At 43.3% G+C, this 18,758-nt stretch overlaps 2 protein-coding genes across 4 annotated transcripts in view; one reads left to right on the top strand and one right to left on the bottom strand.

The window, feature by feature from the left end:
- Positions 1-11,272, top strand: part of LOC105561099 (MKL/myocardin-like protein 2) — a gene marked incomplete at its 5' end in the record, with an annotated part of 169,301 nt that extends 158,029 nt beyond the window's left edge. The window contains 9 exons of the mRNA XM_012010769.1: positions 1,508-1,804; positions 2,027-2,400; positions 2,697-2,993; positions 4,887-5,024; positions 5,207-5,390; positions 5,465-5,764; positions 5,915-6,510; positions 6,670-7,185; positions 7,321-11,272. Of these exons, the coding sequence (XP_011866159.1) occupies positions 1,508-1,804; positions 2,027-2,400; positions 2,697-2,993; positions 4,887-5,024; positions 5,207-5,390; positions 5,465-5,764; positions 5,915-6,510; positions 6,670-7,185; positions 7,321-7,638 (3,020 nt within the window). The remainder of the gene's footprint in view (positions 1-1,507; positions 1,805-2,026; positions 2,401-2,696; positions 2,994-4,886; positions 5,025-5,206; positions 5,391-5,464; positions 5,765-5,914; positions 6,511-6,669; positions 7,186-7,320) is intronic.
- On the bottom strand, positions 11,130-15,356 carry LOC105561078 (probable G-protein coupled receptor Mth-like 3). 3 transcript variants are annotated; one of them, XM_012010740.1, is made up of 6 exons: positions 15,272-15,304; positions 13,897-15,055; positions 13,458-13,536; positions 12,968-13,146; positions 12,669-12,834; positions 11,130-12,164 (listed from the first exon to the last, which is right to left on the bottom strand). In XM_012010740.1, exons 2-6 carry the CDS (start codon positions 14,927-14,929, stop codon positions 11,792-11,794), a joined length of 1,830 nt encoding a protein of 609 aa, XP_011866130.1. In that variant the 5' UTR covers positions 14,930-15,055; positions 15,272-15,304; the 3' UTR covers positions 11,130-11,791. The 3 variants fall into 3 exon arrangements, with proteins under 3 accessions (XP_011866130.1, XP_011866129.1, XP_011866131.1); XM_012010741.1 differs by having other exon boundaries at positions 11,975-12,067; positions 12,160-12,164; positions 13,897-15,356; XM_012010739.1 differs by having other exon boundaries at positions 13,897-15,338.
- Between the last annotated feature and the right edge of the window lie 3,402 nt (positions 15,357-18,758).

Raw genomic sequence — 18,758 nt, 5'->3', positions numbered from 1 at the left:
GAAAAGTTGAAACGTAGAAAGCCGTTTGTTACAAATGCTGCAAATGCGGGATTAAACGCGAGTTTGTAGTAGTTAATACTTTATGTTTACGACAGTGTTAAATATCCGCTGAATTTGTTGCTTCTCTACGGCGAGACCTGCGCTAAATCGTACATCATTACGCGTGTCGCCGCCCCCGCGAATACAACGCGGGAAAATATGAGTAGACTTGCACGTTTTTCTCCCGAGATGTCAATCGTCCTGTAGAAACCACAGGTCGCTCGTTTTACTTCCCGAATCTCGAGTCTACTCCAACGGCGACGTTTATTGCGGCAAATCAACGACGTCCCTCGGACAATTCGTCTGACAGTGAGAGCAGCGGCTCGATCATGAATCTTTTCCTCCAGCGTGAACTCGTGAAAAGTGAAAAATTTTCATCGACCAATTCAACATTGGTCAATGCAATTTTTCACTATTCACGAGTTCACGCTGGAGAAAAAGATTCATGATCGAACCCCAGAATAGGCGATGTCGCGCGGACATCGGCCGTCTTGGAGCTCATCTGACATCTCGCTCTCGAAAGGAATCGAAGTAACGGGGATTTCGAAAAGGAGGAGGCGAAAATGCGCGGCAACGCGCCGGAGAGCAAAGCGAGAAACGTATACGCGCTGCGAAAAGATGTGAATTATAGATATCGGTCCATAAGCGATCCTCCAGCATCCCGCAAATTTAGCGCGGTCCACGATCCGCCGCTCCTCTCTTTATTTGCCCCCCCCCCCCGCACTTTCGCAAAAGTACCGTAAATTCTCTATAACGAGCCGAAGAGTAATACGCGAGGGAACGCGTTGCATCTTTCGCGCGGCCGCGACGACGCGCGCAAGGGAATTACATTCGCGATTAATCTCGAAGACGCTAAAAAAAACCCGCGACGGGGTAAGAGCCGCCGGCGCGTTTGCCCCGTTCCACGACTGGCTGGATGGAAACTTACGGCACGCGGTTAAAATACCAGGGCGCCCGTGTATTTTCACATTTCCGCCGCCGACATTCGGCGACACGGCCCGTGCGTGCCTTTTATTCCGCGTAATGACGACGTCCGCGCGTCTGCATGCGTCGCGGCGGCATCCGCGTCCGGAAATAGTGATAGGGACACGCGCTTCGGGGATCGTTTATCCACCGATTTAACGGCGTTGGGGAATGCGGGTACCAGGGGACACGTCACGTTGACACCAAAACGGCACCTCTGAGGATCTTCGCTCCTCGTGTCCACACGTCACGCACTAAGAAATTCGGCGTTCGCTGCTCTTTTCTCCTTCTTTAACGGAAAGTCCAGCTGGCCGACAGACAGAAACGTGCGATCTAAAATTACGAATAGAGGAGAGCAGTGAATTTCTTCCGCGATCACTGACTGCTCGTCCCGCTCGAAGCAGCTTTTGCCGCGACGTTTCAGCGACGATGTCGCGAAATTGATCTCGAACAAGCGAGTAAAATGCGATATACGAGAGACTAATGTTTTTCCTTGAACGCACAGCGTTGAAGACGCCACCGGCGTTTCACGAGCAACGGAAGCAGCTGGAGCGGGCGAAGACGGGCGATCTGCTGAAGGCGAAGATTCAGCAGAGACCAGGCAGGGATGAGCTGGTCCGGCAGCACATCCTCGAGGATGTGGGTCACGTGGATCCGAGCCTGGCTGAGCGGCAGCGAATGCTGAAGAAGGCCAGGCTAGCCGATCAGCTCAACGACCAGCTCAGTCATCGACCTGGACCGCTCGAGCTCATCCAGAAGAACATCCTTCATACTGAAGAGCCCATCGAGAGGGCGGTCAAAGGTATCTCTCGCGATAGCCTCTGCTAAAATAAAACAATACATAAATGTATCACGTACATTGTGCGTCAAAAGACGCGATATGTGCAATCAGCAAGTTTTGCTTATTTTGTTCAATTCACTAACGCGACATTGCGTCAAATTAAATTTCTACAATCTTGACGCCTTCCGATATACCCTGCGCGCGGCATCAATGCGACTTTCCATGACCAAATTCCTCCCCCAGAGGGTCACATTCCCTTCAAGGCCACCTGCGAGGGACAGGTGACGAAACCCCAGCACCCGGATCACTACATCACTTTCGAGGATGACTCCCAGAGCTCGGAGGGTGCGCCTTCACCGCAGTTGGAGTCGCGACCATCGGACGTTCTGGAGACCGCGGCGGCCTCCGCGGGCATCGTCACGGTCTCCCTCAGCATACCGACAACCGGCGGTGCCGTTGTGGTCTCCTCGACATCCCCCGTCTTCCAGCAGACGGAACCGACGATACAGACGTTCGCCGAACTGTGCAATACCGTTGTAGGCACGCAGCAGCAGCAGCAGCAGCAGCAGCAAAGTCAGCAGCAAGCTCAACAGGGCCAGCAACACACATCTACGCAGGTAAGTCTGGGCGCGGGAGCAGCAATCAACGCGCGCACTAATCCCTTCATTGCGTTATACGTCGACGTGACACGTGCCATCGAGCTCCGTCAGTAGTTTTTCGAGCGTGACCTCTGGACGTCTAAGCGGCAATGAAAGCGCTAATCGAACGCGACGAAGATTAATCGCGACTCCCAATTGACGATTCCGGTATTTAGGAGGTCGCCGGCAATTATGACGATGGCGATCGATACCGCGTGTCGGTCGCATTGTGGGAGCTTGAAAAACCATCGGGCGATCTCTCCCTCTTTTAATAGGCGAGCCAAACGACGAATGGCCCGTCGACGACCCTCCTACCATTGGCGCCGGCGCCGAGCCCGATGTCCCTGGGCTCAACGACGTCCAGTCTGAGCCCCCTGTCCAACATCTCGATAGCGTCGCCCCCGGCGCCGCCGCCCGCGGCGATCACCCCGCGGCCGCAACCGAGCCCGATAGCCGCCGCCGCCGCTACCACGTGCCAAAGGAGCGACGCCCCCGGGAAGGACAAGAACAGAAAGAAGTCGAAGACCAAGAGCCAGCCCAAGACCCGCACGATCAAGTTCCACGAGTATAAAGTAAGTTCGCTTTCAATTTATTGTGTCAACATTTCGGCGACGAGAACAACTGTGTCATTCTGTGTGACTTGCACGAAGGGGAGCGCAGCGCGAGTGCGTGCGTCGTTCTTTCTTTTTTTTTCTTTTATCGCCGAGCTGTGCAGAATGATACTGTTGGCCTTTCTCGTCGGGAGGTATCGATTTTATTACGCGCGGCATTATGTCTTCACAGAACCGCCATTCAATTCGCGATTGGAAGTTATTAAAGAGTATTCTTGAAGCATCGAGGCTCTGACATCACTGTTCGCGCTCATCGACTCATCGCGCGGATCTTAAAACATAATAGATATTGCGTAACGGACGGTCCGATTGTTGCTCGGGAATTAGCACACTACTTTCATAGTTTAAAAAGCAGGCGGTTTGCAGTAACACAGCATTGAAGCAGAAGCAACAATGGTAATTTCAATTCACTTCTACATCACGTGCGTTGAAACACTGGTCTGAGAATTAGCGGATATTACTACTGAAATGGAGATTCGTGATGCTTCGCTCCCCCTTCTTTCCTTCTTCTTCCTCGTGTGTCAGTTGTATTCTATCCCAGTTCTCGTTCTGGTGCTTTGTGCATGTGGTTTTACCTCATCTTCGGTAGGCTGCTAACCTTGCTTAAGGAAACCTCCCATCTGGAATGGCTATACCCACCCCTGAAGGGGTACGTGCGGCAAGATAGTCTCGGTGGTTGCCACCTCCCTTCGGCAAATGCCGAGAGAAACCAGCGGTGTCCGTGGATTTGAACTCGGATCTTTTCGTTCATCTGTTTACTAAGCAGCGCACATTTCTCTGCGCCACACTCGCCATCTTCTTTCCTCTTCATATAATTGCTATTTTAATTTTAGTGGATAAAAATTGTTCAGTTCGATTACCCTCCGGCGTAAACTCGGGACAGACAAGTTTGCGGGAAGTGTGCTCTGCTTGGTCGCAGAGCAGCGAGTTGAATAAACGGGGACGAAGCGGGAGGTGCAAAGTAGTTTTCGATCCGGGGTACGACCGGAGTGTACACAGAGGCGCGCGATAATTATCGTGTACCCGGGGGACCGCCGGGTAGCACTACAAACTAGTTCTCCCCGGTGGAGTGCGCGCCGGTCAGTGTGGGCTAACGGAGGGCCGCATTTCGGCGTGGCAACCAGCGTGGCAAAAAGACGGGACGAGCAAAAAGGACGAGAGCAAGAAGAAGTGGCAGTGGAGGAGGAGGAAGAGGACGGAGTAAAAACGAGCGCGGACCGTGAATCTCGGCTCCCGTGGGCCGGCGAAGAGGCGCAGAGTGCCCCGGCCTCGGGGCCCGAAGGAGTCTCGCAGGCAGATCGTATCGGGTGATTAACTCTCGCGATCTCCCCAGAAAGAGAGAGGCAGAGGAGGGAGGAGAGACTCGGGGCCCTACCTCGTTAGCTCTGAGTAATTCGAGCGCTAATTGCACCTAAGAGCGAGGAAGCCAGGGAGCGGGGTCTTCTCCCTCGGGCACCGATAGACACCGAGCCGAATCCGGGCCGCCGGGGCCCCGAACGGCGCGCGGGTCCAAAACACCCGAGATATAGCGTGGTCGGTGTGAAAGCGAGCCGGGAATGGGCGTGCAAATGAGGGCGCAGAAAACATCTTGATGTATCATTTATCATTCGGTCGGGCCTGAACCGGAGCTACGTCGCCTACCTACCTCGGTCTCCTCTGCACCGATGCACCGGGCGTCAGACAGCGATGTCAGGAAATATATCTCAGATCTGTTCACGGGTCGCGAGCGAGATTACGTAAAGCGAAATGCGCGAGAAGGCGGTGTTTATTCGGGTTGCGAGTCGCGTATGCGAACGAGTCGTCGGGCGCGCGTTGCACGCCTTTTACATTTTCCTCACGCGACGATTCTTCTAGGGACCGCCAAACGCGCAGAAAACGCCGGTGTCTAGTACTTCCGGTCTCGGCGCCACGCAGCCCGGTGAGACCAGCTACGAGCTGCTCCTGCAGCAGCAACAGCTGTTTCTCCAATGGCAGCTCGAGTGGCAGCACAAGGTAATGATTAGTAGTCAAGTTTTTCGCAAGCGAAAAGAATGACATTGTATCCCACGATTTCAAATGGAACACAGTTTTGTCTTTAATTGTTTTTTTAAAAAAAAGCGTATACCATTTTTCCCAAAGACATACTTTTAAAATATAAAGAAAGATTTAAAAAGTCTTTTCTCCTCTTCACTCAGTATCCACAAATCATCTTGCCGGCCGCGCAGAAACCGCTATCGCTCACAAGTAGCGGCGCGAGCGATGCTGGTAGCGTGAGCGGAAGTAGCGCAAACGTCGCCAGCCCGGCTCCGTCGAATTCTTCGAACAATCCCTCGGAACAGCCCCCGTTGAGGCCTTTGGGCAAACTGGAAGATATGAAAGGTACGAGTATTGCAGTCGCATGGAAGAAGATCCGCCGCGAGAGGAAAAGTAATTTCCCGTATTTGCGTTTGCAGTGAGCGACCTCAAGGTGGAACTGAAACGACGGAATCTGCCGGTGTCGGGCTCGAAGCCGCAGCTGATCGAGCGACTGAAGCCCTTCACGGAGTCGTCCAGTAACAACACGACTTCCAATTCTAATGGACCACACGTGACGCACATGGGCCACATTTTGATGGATACGCCTGGCCCGATGGCGACGGATGACTCTAGCTCTCAGGCCAGGAGCCCGAGCGCTATCGTGAAGGAAGAGCCGAACAGCCCGCGAACGGCCTCGCCCCACAGTAGCGAGCACGACGATCCGTTGAGTCCGCCAGGTAAAACGTCATCTCAATATCTCGTTGTTAGATTGAGCGCCACACAAGTGTTTGGTGTGCGCGCGCGAGAGGCGATGAGACTGTCGAGCGAGGTTGTTGATTCGAGAGGCAGCACGCGTGGGTGTTTTTATGACACAGTTCGTGTTTCAGGAGATGATATCATCAAGGTGCAGAGGAAACGAATAGAGGAGTTACAACGCGAGCTATACAAGTCGCAGCAACAGCTCCAGCAGATCCGCCAGACTCAGCCGGCCACGGTGCGCGCTGAGAAGCTGGCACTCCAGCAACATTTACACAATAAAATGCAACAGCAACAACTGGCTCTGCACTTGCAGCAGCTTCAGCACTTACAGCAGCAGCAGCAGCAGCAGCAGCAACAGCAACAGAATCAACAGCAGACACAACAACAAGCTACAATTCAACAATTCAATGCGAAGGCGAGTCTCGCGGCCTTCCTGCAAGCGCAACCAAACAATACGACCGCCATACTCGACTCCGCGACTCTGACCGCGATTAACAACAAGAAAAATCAGTCCAAGAACAGTACTACTGTTCAAATACCCACGGCTATCGTTCTGAATCTAGCGAAGCCGGCCAAATTGAATGGCTCGCTGCTCGGTGCTCTTGTGGCGCAGGCGCAGGTTCAACAGCAGCAACAGCAGCAGCAACAGCAAACAACTGTTACTACTACTGAAGACATCAAACCGCCGCCACCGCAGTATGATGAAGCTGCTAAGTTGCTGAAGGTGTGATTATTTTTCATTATAACTCTAGCAAGAGCTGAATTATAATTTTAAAATGGGTTTTGCGAAATTATAATTCCATAATCACTGTTGTAATGTTACAGCTCAATTTCTTCTAATGCGTTATGAACTGTCTTTTCACTTGGCGAGTTTTACTTGCAGGTCAAGATCGAACCGGTTCAGAAGAGTCACATAAAGAGTCAAGTAGTTGATGACGTACTGGAGATCCTCATCAAGAATGGTGAACTACCGCCAAGTGCCGCACAAGATCCAGCCACTCCGACAACTCCAAATCGCCAACTACAGCAGAATCTGGTCTTTACCGCGCCGGCAGACAGTCCAACTCAGTCGCTAGTCTTCACGGCCGCCAGTCCGATGAGTCCGATCAGTCCGATACCAATGGAGGTGTCTCAAAGCGGTTGTTCGAGCCCATCAACGCCAGCACCACCGCCACCGCCGCCATTGCCGTTAACTGCGTTCTCCATTCAGTTACCCCACTCGATGCAACAGCTACAACAGTCGGATGAAATTACCCCCTTCAGCACGGATCTCCTCACATCCGAGGCCGAGCTGGATGCCGCGATGTTGCTGAGTCCTCAATCGATGCAACAAGCTTCTCCAGACCCGCAACCGCCACAAGAAGTGACTTCTTCGGACAATGCAAATTTGGATCTTAAAGTACGTTTTCTTAGGAGAAAAATTTATTAAGAATAGGAAAACTTTCTTAAGCCAACGTTAACCAAAATAAACCGTGATGTAATCAATAAAATCGCAGGTGGAATGAGCGCAATTATTCAAATTAATATTTTTCAGGAATTAGGGTTGGACCTGGAAACGTTGGACCCAATGGACTTCGGTCAACTAGACTGCGACATGCCGATGGATATGGACGATCCCGATTGGCTGGATTCCCTGATGCCGCAATCGCCACCACCTTCCGCGATACTGTCATCGTCCAATCATCAATGCACCCCTCCGTCAATCAGCCTCTCATCCACCACGGATATCTACGACCCGCTATTAGGCAGCAGTCAGTACTCATTTGATCTCTTTAACATGGAGGACTCTGACTTCAAGATGTCGTCCGATTTATCTCCGATGACCTGGGACAAGGTAGACTTTGCGACCTAGCCCGAGGTATTTTCTTGCAATCCGGCGTTATGTACTTAATCCTCGGCAGGTAATCAAAAATATAATTCGACAAAGAAACGCGGACAGTAAGACCATCGCCACTTGGTCGGGTTTGTCCAATGCATTTTATACAAGACGTTTCGTGACATCCTTGCACCTGATGCATCTTGTAATTGATATTATATCAAATGTGTACTTATACGCGCGCGCCAAGACGACAATGTTGGTTCGGAAAGCATACTATGTATTTAGAACATACATAATCGCGCACGATCGTTATCGTAATTAACAATTAAGAACGAAAAGGCTGTCGAATTATGGACCAGTGACACGCGTGTCATCTTTCGGTCTTCTTTGATCAATGAACGCTAACACATGTCATTCTTTTAATCGATGTAATCGATTGTTGCATCCAAAAAGTAATATGCATCTCGTCGTACGAATTCAAATCCGAAATAGCGATGTGTCGCGTGAGGACGCGGCCGTGTATAAAACGGATAAGGACTTGTAATTCCGGGACCGAAATCAACTTTCAAAATTCTTCAAAGAGTCAGCTTACGACAGGTTTTATAAGCTAGTTTTTACTGTCCAGTCGTGTGTTGCTTGAGTTTTAATAACTGTGAGAAATAGCGTGTGTGACAAAACGAGGAGACGAGAAGCATTGCGTATATGATCCTCCCCCCCCCCCCCCGGATAATCCCCTCTTTCCAAATGCCTGCCCCTCTCCCTCAAACGTAATTAATCGTAACATAACTGCATAATTATACTCACAGAACCTAATATAACGATAATTACTGTAAAGATATACATACGTACACATATGTAAAATATACTTCTATACGTGCGCCTGACGTCTGCGAGTCGTGTAACGTGTTCGTATACGCGAGTTCGGGGGCCTTCCAGCGCAGCTATACATATTTTCTAAGCCACAGAGCATGTGATGTTAGGAATTATTGCGTATTTTAATCGATAATCATTATAATAGCGGTGAAATTCGTAGGAACGGCTGCGCGCGCGAGCGAGTTGCACGATTGCCACCGGGATCGGTTGCCACGGGCGCGGTCCTTCGATCTTTCCACCGCGACTAGTAATCTTTTTGTTGTTTTGTGACATTCCATGTTTCCAAACTGTACGAACCAGGGGAGATCGAGGCCACGCGTGTCGCGAGCCGCAACCATTACGCATATCGCACGATCGGGCGATCGCTACGCGAATCGAAGGATCCCGTCTCGGAACGTCGTGCCAGGTTGCGAGAGTTGCCTTGCGCGTTGACACGCGTCGCCCTGCACTGTTCCGAGACGCTCCTCGGAGACCAAGCGGCTTCGGACTTTGACGTAACGACGAAGGACCGCGCTACCGAGCTCGGTAACAAGAGCAAAAGTGTGTGTGTGCGTGTTCGTGTATGTATGTATGTATGCAAGTTCTTAAGAGTATCTTAAAGAGCGCGAATGTTTGCCTGAGAAAGGGAGCCTCAAATTAATTGTGACGAAATTAAATTATTACATTATGATAGTAAATTTCTGATAAATGGATCTCTGGATAACAGTTTCGCAAAAATACTTTCAGAAGATACATAAAAAGTATCTGAACATCATGTATATTTCTAATTTTCAAATACTTTTTATCGAAAAATTTGTATTAGTTGCAATTCTTTTTAATCGATGTTCCTGAAATGTAACAAGTAATGCACGGAAGTAAGAATACCGTTTGTTGAAATTACAAGCAATCTAAGGTTCCCTTATATGAACGCGTGTGATACGTGTCAACGTTTATGAACAGCGATGGTGCTAATCGAAACCCCAATACGCAGCGACCCGTTTTTCTATAGAAACGTCGCGGTTACTTTGATTTCTTTCTCTTTTTTTCCCCATCTGTAACAGTGCCGCAACGTTCCGAATTTTCCTCGCAACCGACGTGCCTCGAAGTGTTGTTTTTCCTTGCGAGCTTTTTAGTTCCGCGCGGAACTGGCGTTACGTAGTACGAATAGAGAAGAAGAGAGAATGCTGTATTTAAGTTGTTAGTTTTTCGAATGAGAGAAAATTAGCGAGGTGTGCGTTCCCACAGTCTCATTAGCGAAACGGTACATTGGTCCACGATCGTCATTTCCTCTCCCGCACTCACCAGAGAAAGAGCAAAGGAAAAAAAAAGATGCAACATTCCAAATGTATTCACGCTTCATGGAGAATTCTAAAGACCTCGAGGTACCGCCATGTTCCGTGTGCGCGAGAGCCCTGACAGAGGAGACGAGGAGCGCGAACGTGCGCCGCAACGCATCGCCGAATCCGTCGAGATACGCGCGGAAATAATTGAGCCAGAATTTAATGCATTTAATTAGAGGAACCGGTTCGCCTTCCTGTCTTCTTCCCTTCCCTGCTCCGGCTCTCCAGAGCCGGTTGCAGAAACATTCTTTTTTTTTATCAAGCTGATAAGCATCGATTCCGCAAATCTTATGAATTTTATAATTTATTTGCCAAGTGCCAAGGGAGTCGATCGCTTATATATATTCTGTAAGTTGCACGGCCGAGGGTATATCGTTTTATTCGTAGCAAGCGGCTTGTGAGCTATTAACCGATTTGCAGCGTTACTGATTCATCGTAAAGGCCGCTTATTTAAATCGCGTTTTGCTAATCTGCATTTAAGATATCGCTTCCACATTGCTTTCTCCCGCCGTACGAAGCTTTTACAAACAACAAATGCGGCCTGCAAACTCGTCTGTCATGACAAACGGAACATGGCATCGGGGTGAGAAACGAAGGTGCCAAAAAGAAATATATCCCTCGCTACAAGCATCATGTAGAAAATCGTCACACTCGTCACCATCCGTTGCCTCATGACAATAAGGATTTTATTGTTCTCTGTAAAATATTGTATATATATATGTGTAAAATATAATGAAAGAGTTTGTGTGTGTTTTGTAGTAGCGAGCTTGACATAATGAATTCATTTAGGGTAATTAAAAGGCGATTATTCATTAAAAAGATCATGTTACACCATAAAACGCCGGCGTGTCCCTATCTTATCGAACTCGTGTCGCAACGTGCACCATGCTCGAAGACGTTGCAATCGCGTAATTATATTAAGTTCGAGTCGTTCATCATGATTCTGCCGATGATTGATCGATCTGTCAGGCTGTGCGAATCTGGTAGTCTGTTGTGTTTGGTGCATCTGCAGTGTATGTGCGTATACGTATGAGCAGTAAGTCTTTACGACTCGCGGGTGCGAATCAGGACGAAGTAAAAGCAGCCTAAGCAAGCTGTGAAATATGTAAACCGATCGCATCTATACATGTACACATAGCTTCGTCGAGTATATAACAAACCGCGCAATTGTATCGAGAGGAACACGATAAAGAGATGCAGTAGCATCGCACACAAACACACACACACACACACACACATACACACGCACACACGTACACACATACACACATTTGGTATGAACCTTGTGTGCGCGCGCGCGCGTGAGGAGTGGTACATATAAGTTTTTTGTTATTAAGTATCATTGAATTTATTGTAATGAAATACTCTTAAGTAACGATCACGTAATTATTGCTAGAGAGAGTGTTATTTATTTTTATTTGTTGCAAATTTATCGATTGCCTTCCATTTGAGTAAAATAAATAAATATAAAGTTATTCGCTAAAGCATCATTTTAATCCTCATCTCATTCTCTCGTTCTCTTTCTCGAAATTCTCGGTATTTTAGATAGAGCAGTGTGCTTGCCAATTACATTCTCCTACTCTGTCAATTTTCGAAAGTTTGGATTTAAGGCCACGTTATAACATTCAATTTTTTGTCCGTGATATCTGTGCGTTAAGAAAGAAATTTATGCAACTGATTAGTTGTATTTGCAAAATCTAAACCTGTGTTGAAAATATACGGTAAGCTATAACATGCCGATGTCGATATTTAAAGAGAGAATCATGAAAAATTTTATATAAACGTAAACTCGATAATTACTTTCGATAATTTCAATCACAAATAATGTTATAAAATATTCTTACCGCGCTAGTTATTGGTATGACGTTGCAAACTTTTACAAAAACCTGTAGGAATATTCTTTATAAAATATTCTGCAAATATATACAGTCATCGTCTCCAAAGGGACATCGAGACGTAATAATATAAAATGAATCCTTGACTGGAGAATTCAATTACGATGTTACATTGTATTCAACATGATTAATCTGCTGATTGATAGAGGGATTGATGTTTTGCATGGGCAATGTATCCGATAGCGATGATAAGGAGGACACTTTCGAGGATGTCCTAGTATGATTGCTACTCGTTGAAATGTCCCAAAATGGCCCGCGAGTCTGCCAACCGAATCGTTTTATCAACAGCCGCACGATTTTCTTTTTGCACACGTATATAGCAAAAATAATGACGCCTTGCAAGATGTCTATCGTGTAGCTAACATCCCAGATGATCTGCGGTATGGAATTGTTGGCACTGATCAACCACAATATTATACCCATACTCCAGCTTATTCCCATTACAGTGAACAGCTTCAGATACATACCAAACCTGCGGGCAAACACATTTCTGTATCATTTACGGTTACGATCATTACGGCGAATTTGTGAAAAATGCTCTTAAAAGTCATTTTTACATATTTTTAATAAAAAGAACGAGCAGTCTTAAACACACCAATATTAAAAAATAACGGGCTGATTTTTCACAAAGAATTTTATCGCTTTTCTGAGGAAAGATTTAAGGAAAAACTTTGGCATTTTTTAACTTAACAAATCATAATAAAAACCTATTAAACAAAGAAGTCTAAAAGCAATTATGTTTGTTGAAAATGGAAACTAATCGACATTGTGCACAACTATTGGCAAACGAATATATCTGCTATTTGAGAAATTTTATATTTTTACTTACACAGGTAATGATATTTTTACTAATACAAAACGCGATTACTTCATTTTACGTAAGAACAAGAGGTGCCGATAAATCACCTATAAATGCATCATTTATCGCGAATAAATTGAATGACATTAATTCTTTTGATTGATGAATCGTACAGACTTGCGCTTTTTTCTATCGTAGCGCCGGCTCTCCGAGTCTCTCAGCTGATGGGCGGTATGTTTATTATGGTACAGAATCGCTAGTGCCGTGCCGAAGAAGAAGCAAACGTTGCTAATAAAAGCGGCGCCCGTGGGTCCGTAAAAATACACCGTTAGCGCTTTTTCCCCTGAAACGAGAAACGAAGGGAATAGAAATCTTCGTTCTGACAAACGTAGATGTATATTTTTAATTAAAAGCTGTTAAAAATCAAGACTTCAAGATGCTTCACTACTACTAGCAAAGTTCTCGTTGTCACTTACCGAGCCAGAATTTTTTCTCGCACATTTCCGGTCGAATCAGGTTTTTCGGTATGCCAGGAGCGTAATCCATGATGACACAGGCAACGTTCAGGCCGAAGGTGACTCCCCATGCATAGATAGAGTACATCAGGAATTTCCTTTTCTTTTTCCTTATGTTTGGTTGGTGCAAATTGAGCTTTCTGTGAAGAATGCGACTTATATTTAGCCAATGACATATGCGTTTGCAAATAAAAATGTCGTATTTTTATAGATGACACCTTTTGGAGTAATAATCGCTTAGACTTTTACAATACACGTACATATATGTTTTTCTCACAAAGTTTTCAGTCTAATTTTATTATTTGAATTTTTTCAAGCCATTTGACAAGTATAAAAATAACTTTCTGCATTTCAGTAAAATTGAATAGGATATTACATAAAATATAAATATAAAATATCACATAAAAGGATTTTTCATAAAGTATTGTATGAAATATTTTTGACAGCTTACTTGAATGTCCACCAAATGTCGAAGCATGTTGCGTTCAACCAAAAGCAACCCGACAACATTGAGAAATTAAAAATGTAGGCTGAAAGAGAATGAGAGGATTAAATAATAAATCAAACGTGTTAGAATTTTATTCATCAGAATGAATAAATAAAATTCATTGGTTTCATGCCTCTCTATGAGATTTTCTCAATCTCCCTCTACTGCAAAAACAAGTCCTAAATAAATCGAATTACATAATATTTTGCCCCGCAGTAGCTTCCACGACCCTTAAATTTAAAAAATTCAAAAAGTTACACAACCAAGATTTAAATGCCATCTATATTTATACTTTCACAGATTGTATCGAGTTATCAGAAAGAAATTAACGCGCGGGTAGCTTAGTACTTATAAAAATATAAGTTATATTGCTACATTATTAAATAGTTTACGTATGCTGTACCCAGTGGGATGCAGTATTTCCATTCAGATAATTCAGGGACTTCTTGAATGCAAAATATAAGCAGGTTGGAGATGAATAACGAGGCGACGTGTACACGCAACGTGCAGCTGTGTATGTTTTGGACCTCCGGCAATATGGAATATACCACAAACGTCAACAGCAGGAACGGCAAGGACACTAGAAGGCATACGGATATATATGTTGGAAAGCCAATCTGTTCCAGGCAAACGACCGCGTCGTAAATGTCCCGATCCAAGACGCCGAGGCAGTAAGACGTCGATGAGACGATCTTGTCGGAATCTTGATACAACGAACCGTTGACGAAAAACAAGTACTCCTTGGGATTAAGAACGCGATGTGCGCTTCCTTGTAGAACGCACGGATCGCGGACGGTCAGTTGAAATAATTCGTTCAGCCTCTTACTCCCGGAATCGTTCCGGTAAACGGCTGGAAAATAGTAATTGCCTCGTCCAGCGATACACTTCTTCTCCGACGTTAGACGATCGCCGTAAGGGCAGCAGAGCTGAATGCAGGTCTCGTTGTCACATGCTTCGTATGAAGTAATGTTGACCCTAGTATCGTTATAGTCATCTGTATTGAAATTTCTGTGTAACTCGTACGACATGGAATTATTCTCTCTGTCGGTCTTTGTGACATTCTCGTTAAACGCCTGCAACATGGAATAGATCTCGTCGTCGACCCCTGCAGGATTCGCGCGGGATTCCATGAACATCTGATCGTTCTCCTTGTGGAACGTCATAATGTGCCCGTGATACTTGTATCGCGCCGAATCATCAGAATTGACACGAGACGCATGTTGCACGTCGTCGTCATTCTTGGTAGAATTTTCACGCAAGTTGTACAGTATCGGCTGCATTTCGTCGTCTCGGTCTTTCGTGGAGTTTACGAGATCATACCGCGTCGTCTGGTTGCCCCTCCGCTCGTTGTCGTTCGTAGAATATCCCAGGGAGTCCGAGGACGAAGCACCAAGCAGAAACACGTAGCACCAAAATACGATACTTGACCGACACATCTTTTAACTGTTGAGCTCACGTGTCGAATTCACAAAACAAACTGGTTTCTCTTTATACCTGTATACAAGTATGAGTATCCGGAGCGACACTGTCAATTAACAGATTTAATTTAGCAGCGGTTTTGTCTGAAAAGCAAAGGATGAGTCTATTCTTGGAATGAGCTCGCGAATGCATGAAAACTGATTGTGCTGATTGGAAGGCACCTCGATAAGGCAGGTCCTCGGCCATAAATAATTTCAGATGTACGTAAAATGTGTGAAACAATTTATAAAAATCGTATGAGAGATTATTGCTAGTGAGGAGTCAATTATAAGCGGAAGACACCAAGATCTTATACGTACAAAGATCGAATTATGTAGAGTGGTCTTATCCCAGAATAACGCAGTTTTCTTCATTTATCAGTAACGGATTTATTAAATAAATCTACGTCATACTACAGAAATATTATTGCGATGCACGGGATGTCAGAGGTTCATTCTTACGACATCGGATTGGATTATCATGCAACACGACATGCAGTATTCGCGCATGGCGATAAGCCGAGCAGATTCCTCACATGTTAGGAGAATAGCAAACCCTGTAGACGACGTGCGTGCCGGCCAGGAACGCGGAGTGAATTCAACGCGAGTGCAAGACGTCTTTAACATTGTTCCCCCCATGAAAAAGTACATATCCCAAAATATATTATATAATATATCAATACTTATACGTTAAGACATATAAACGTATATATAAAATATAAGAATGCACATAACTAATTAAATCACTTTTTGCCACCTATGATATAGAAGAAATATATAAGAAAATACTATATATTTTAACACATGAATCCTTCGTATGTTCTTAACATTTCCGTATTCTTCAGAACGACACTTTCGTCCTGTATACGTCATTGGAATAGATTAAGAGAGAGATAAATGGGAGATGCTAAGAACTTTGAATGTTAAAGATGCCGAAGAGAAGAATTTAAACTGCTAAAGAGCTCGTTTGATCTTATATGTTAAGAAGGTATAGAGGTTTAATAAACACTCTTCGTCGCTCGATATAACATGCGTTAACCCTTTGCACTCCTATGCCGAGTGTGACTCGACATCAGTTTTTATCTCAGGAGCTACTTTGTCGAGTCTCACTCGACATTTTTTCAAGTCCAAACCAATAGATGAAATATAATTCGGAGTGCAAAGGATTAATGTTAGGTCAATCTTATAATCCACAAACAATTACGTATTTATTCGTTTCTCACGCCTTCCATAATCGTTCGCGATGGAAACTTCGAAGTAATAACACAGCGACATGCAGAGTCTTCCGGGATTAGCATTGTCGAAGGTCATTGCTTACAAGTACAGAGTTCGGCCGAGCGAAAGCAAACAGTGTTAATTCTCGATTACGCAGAAAATTTGCAAGTCACAGGTTAAGCTGGTTATAAATAAACAAGTCAAAACTATGATTGGATTGCTAATTGTTAATGTCGCCGCTTATTTTTATACCGTCGTACTCATTAATTAATGATAGTTGTTAACTGCGATTACAATAAATGTATAATCTATCAAGTTTATAAGCATTAAGGAAAATAAATGCTCTTGCAAATGTTCTCTAATAGCCGATTAGTTAATGCTTATTTGTATTTGAGAATGTTATTGGAAAATTTATCATGTTAAACAATTCTATAGTATAATTGCATGATCGTCTGATGATTTTTATCTTAATAACCGGTTTGAATTAAAGGAAATTCACAAGAATTTCTATCTTTCCTGTTTTGCTTATTCATACATACATATATCCACACATATGGTACATACATACATACATATATTTATATAAACACAAGATTTCTAGATACGTTGTAGCAAATGTAGAAACGATTATGATGTAACAATTGCCGTAAAAGTTAAAAAAATATAAATGGTACCTTTTAATAGAGAGAAAAAAAATATATGTATGATAAATGACACGGATAATACACGATTATTATTTAATAAACTACGTAAAAGAGACTTCTATTTAATGAGTATCACCTTATTGACGCATGTAATATAATTATACATTTATTAAGAATAAAAGTATAAAAAAGTTTAGTTATCACACATTTTTTCCGACAAAAACGTGAAGAAATCTGAATCAAAAACAGTACTGTCATGTGTAACGATTATAATTAATTTTAAGTTAAACATGACGATGGATAAGAAGGCAAGATCAACACTATATTCGATTCCGCGATTCACTTCCCGCAAACGAACAGCGCACGAATATACACTGGCAAGCACCGAGACATGACTATTAGACAATGAGGAATGGGCGGCGTTAAGAAACGTAGTCAGCCTCATTGGAAATTCACGTATATATGGTGTTCCAAAGAAAAAAGCTACCGACAAACCTTTAAAGTAGTAGTTCAAACAGATTCAGATCCACAAACAATTTACGTAAATATAAAGAAACTTGGTTATTAATATTTTTAATTTAATGAAGATACACTTTTTAAATTTATTACATTTTGATCTAAGAGTTATAAGTATTTAAAGTAATAATCCACTTTGTCAATTATAACTTAAAAACAAGTAGCGGCGTTGCTTCACTTGAAATCACTATACAAGTCGTCATCATAATAATATTGTAGATTAATGAGTTCTTAAGAATATGGTTATAAAATTCTGCCTTTATATAAGACATGTCACCTGTAAGAAATAGTTATAAATTATAATGTTTAATTTGTAAAATGCAAATATTAATAGTAAAATATGGAGAAATTTGAAATAATTTATAATACCGAAGCATAAAAAAATTCCTCACTTGTATAATAAAATTACGTCGATATTAAAACGGATATTATTTTGTTTATACAAGGAGAAATTAACGTGTGACAATAGAACATTTAATTGCACGCTGACGTATACATCTTTTATCTTTTTTCGATAGAGTACGGTACAATATAAAAAACTTAAATTCGACATTATATCAGCGAAGCAATCAAAGAACAGTAGCCAAGGACGCACGAAATAAAATTTTTATATATTGTTTATAAAATACTAGAAGGCAATCCAAGTTAGTTCTTTTGTAAATATAAAACAATATGTTATAATCGAGTAAATGGTGGAACATTCTAACGTGTAAATTTGTAATTTAGTTTTAAATACGTTTTATGTTTTATATTAAACACTTGTAAACCTATTACTACGTTCACAGTCAAAGCAAACCAAAATTTTTAAAACATTACTTACTGTGTATTTCTACTAAATTAAGTATTTCATGTTATTGATCGGGCGGAATATCCTCATCGGGTCGCATATCTGGCCACTCGTTAGGTTGATTATGTTGAGGAGGTCGCCTACTAAAATTTAGATTCAAATAGATTCACAAAATTTCTATAGTACCTAATAATTAATTAAAATGTATACGTATTTGTATAATTTATATGTTAACATACGCTTAGATATATATAGATCATTTGATGATATTATGAATTAATCGGGGAAGAGGAACATAAATGCGCTCAACGAAAAAAATATCTGTCTGTGTAATATTAATTACACAATTAATATCCGAAAACATTTAAGAACTTTTTATATGCATACACATTTTACAAGATGATATTATTATATAATAAAATTTTATAATTGTTACTGTACCATTTTCGATTTTTTTTTGTAACACACGTGCCATACAATTACAAACTAATCATACATAAAGTGATTTTAAAATTATTAGTATATGTGTTAAAAAATTTCAACTTACTTTGTCGTGTGATATAATATAGTGAGGAATAATAATATTAGGCACCATACTATGAAACAGGAGAAATATATTATGGAAAAGAATTTTGAATCTACAGGG

Source organism: Vollenhovia emeryi, unplaced genomic scaffold (genome assembly GCF_000949405.1).
Source record: "Vollenhovia emeryi isolate VEMERY1.0 unplaced genomic scaffold, V.emery_V1.0 DF939212.1, whole genome shotgun sequence".
Taxonomy (NCBI): Eukaryota; Metazoa; Arthropoda; class Insecta; order Hymenoptera; family Formicidae; genus Vollenhovia; species Vollenhovia emeryi.
Note: the sequence above shows the minus strand (reverse complement) of the source record. Positions and strands in the feature narration are given on the sequence as shown.

What these genes read in the sequence shown, in the direction of transcription:
- LOC105561078 (XM_012010739.1), bottom strand. Translation starts at nt 14,929, where the DNA reads ATGTGTCGGTCAAGTATCGTATTTTGGTGCTACGTGTTTCTGCTTGGT. An exon ending in GAAATACTGCATCCCACTGG is followed by an intron (nt 13,537 to 13,896) that starts GTACAGCATACG and finishes ATTCTCTTTCAG; the next exon opens with CCTACATTTTTAATTTCTCA. An exon ending in TACGATAGAAAAAAGCGCAA is followed by an intron (nt 12,165 to 12,668) that starts GTCTGTACGATT and finishes GTTTGCCCGCAG; the next exon opens with GTTTGGTATGTATCTGAAGC.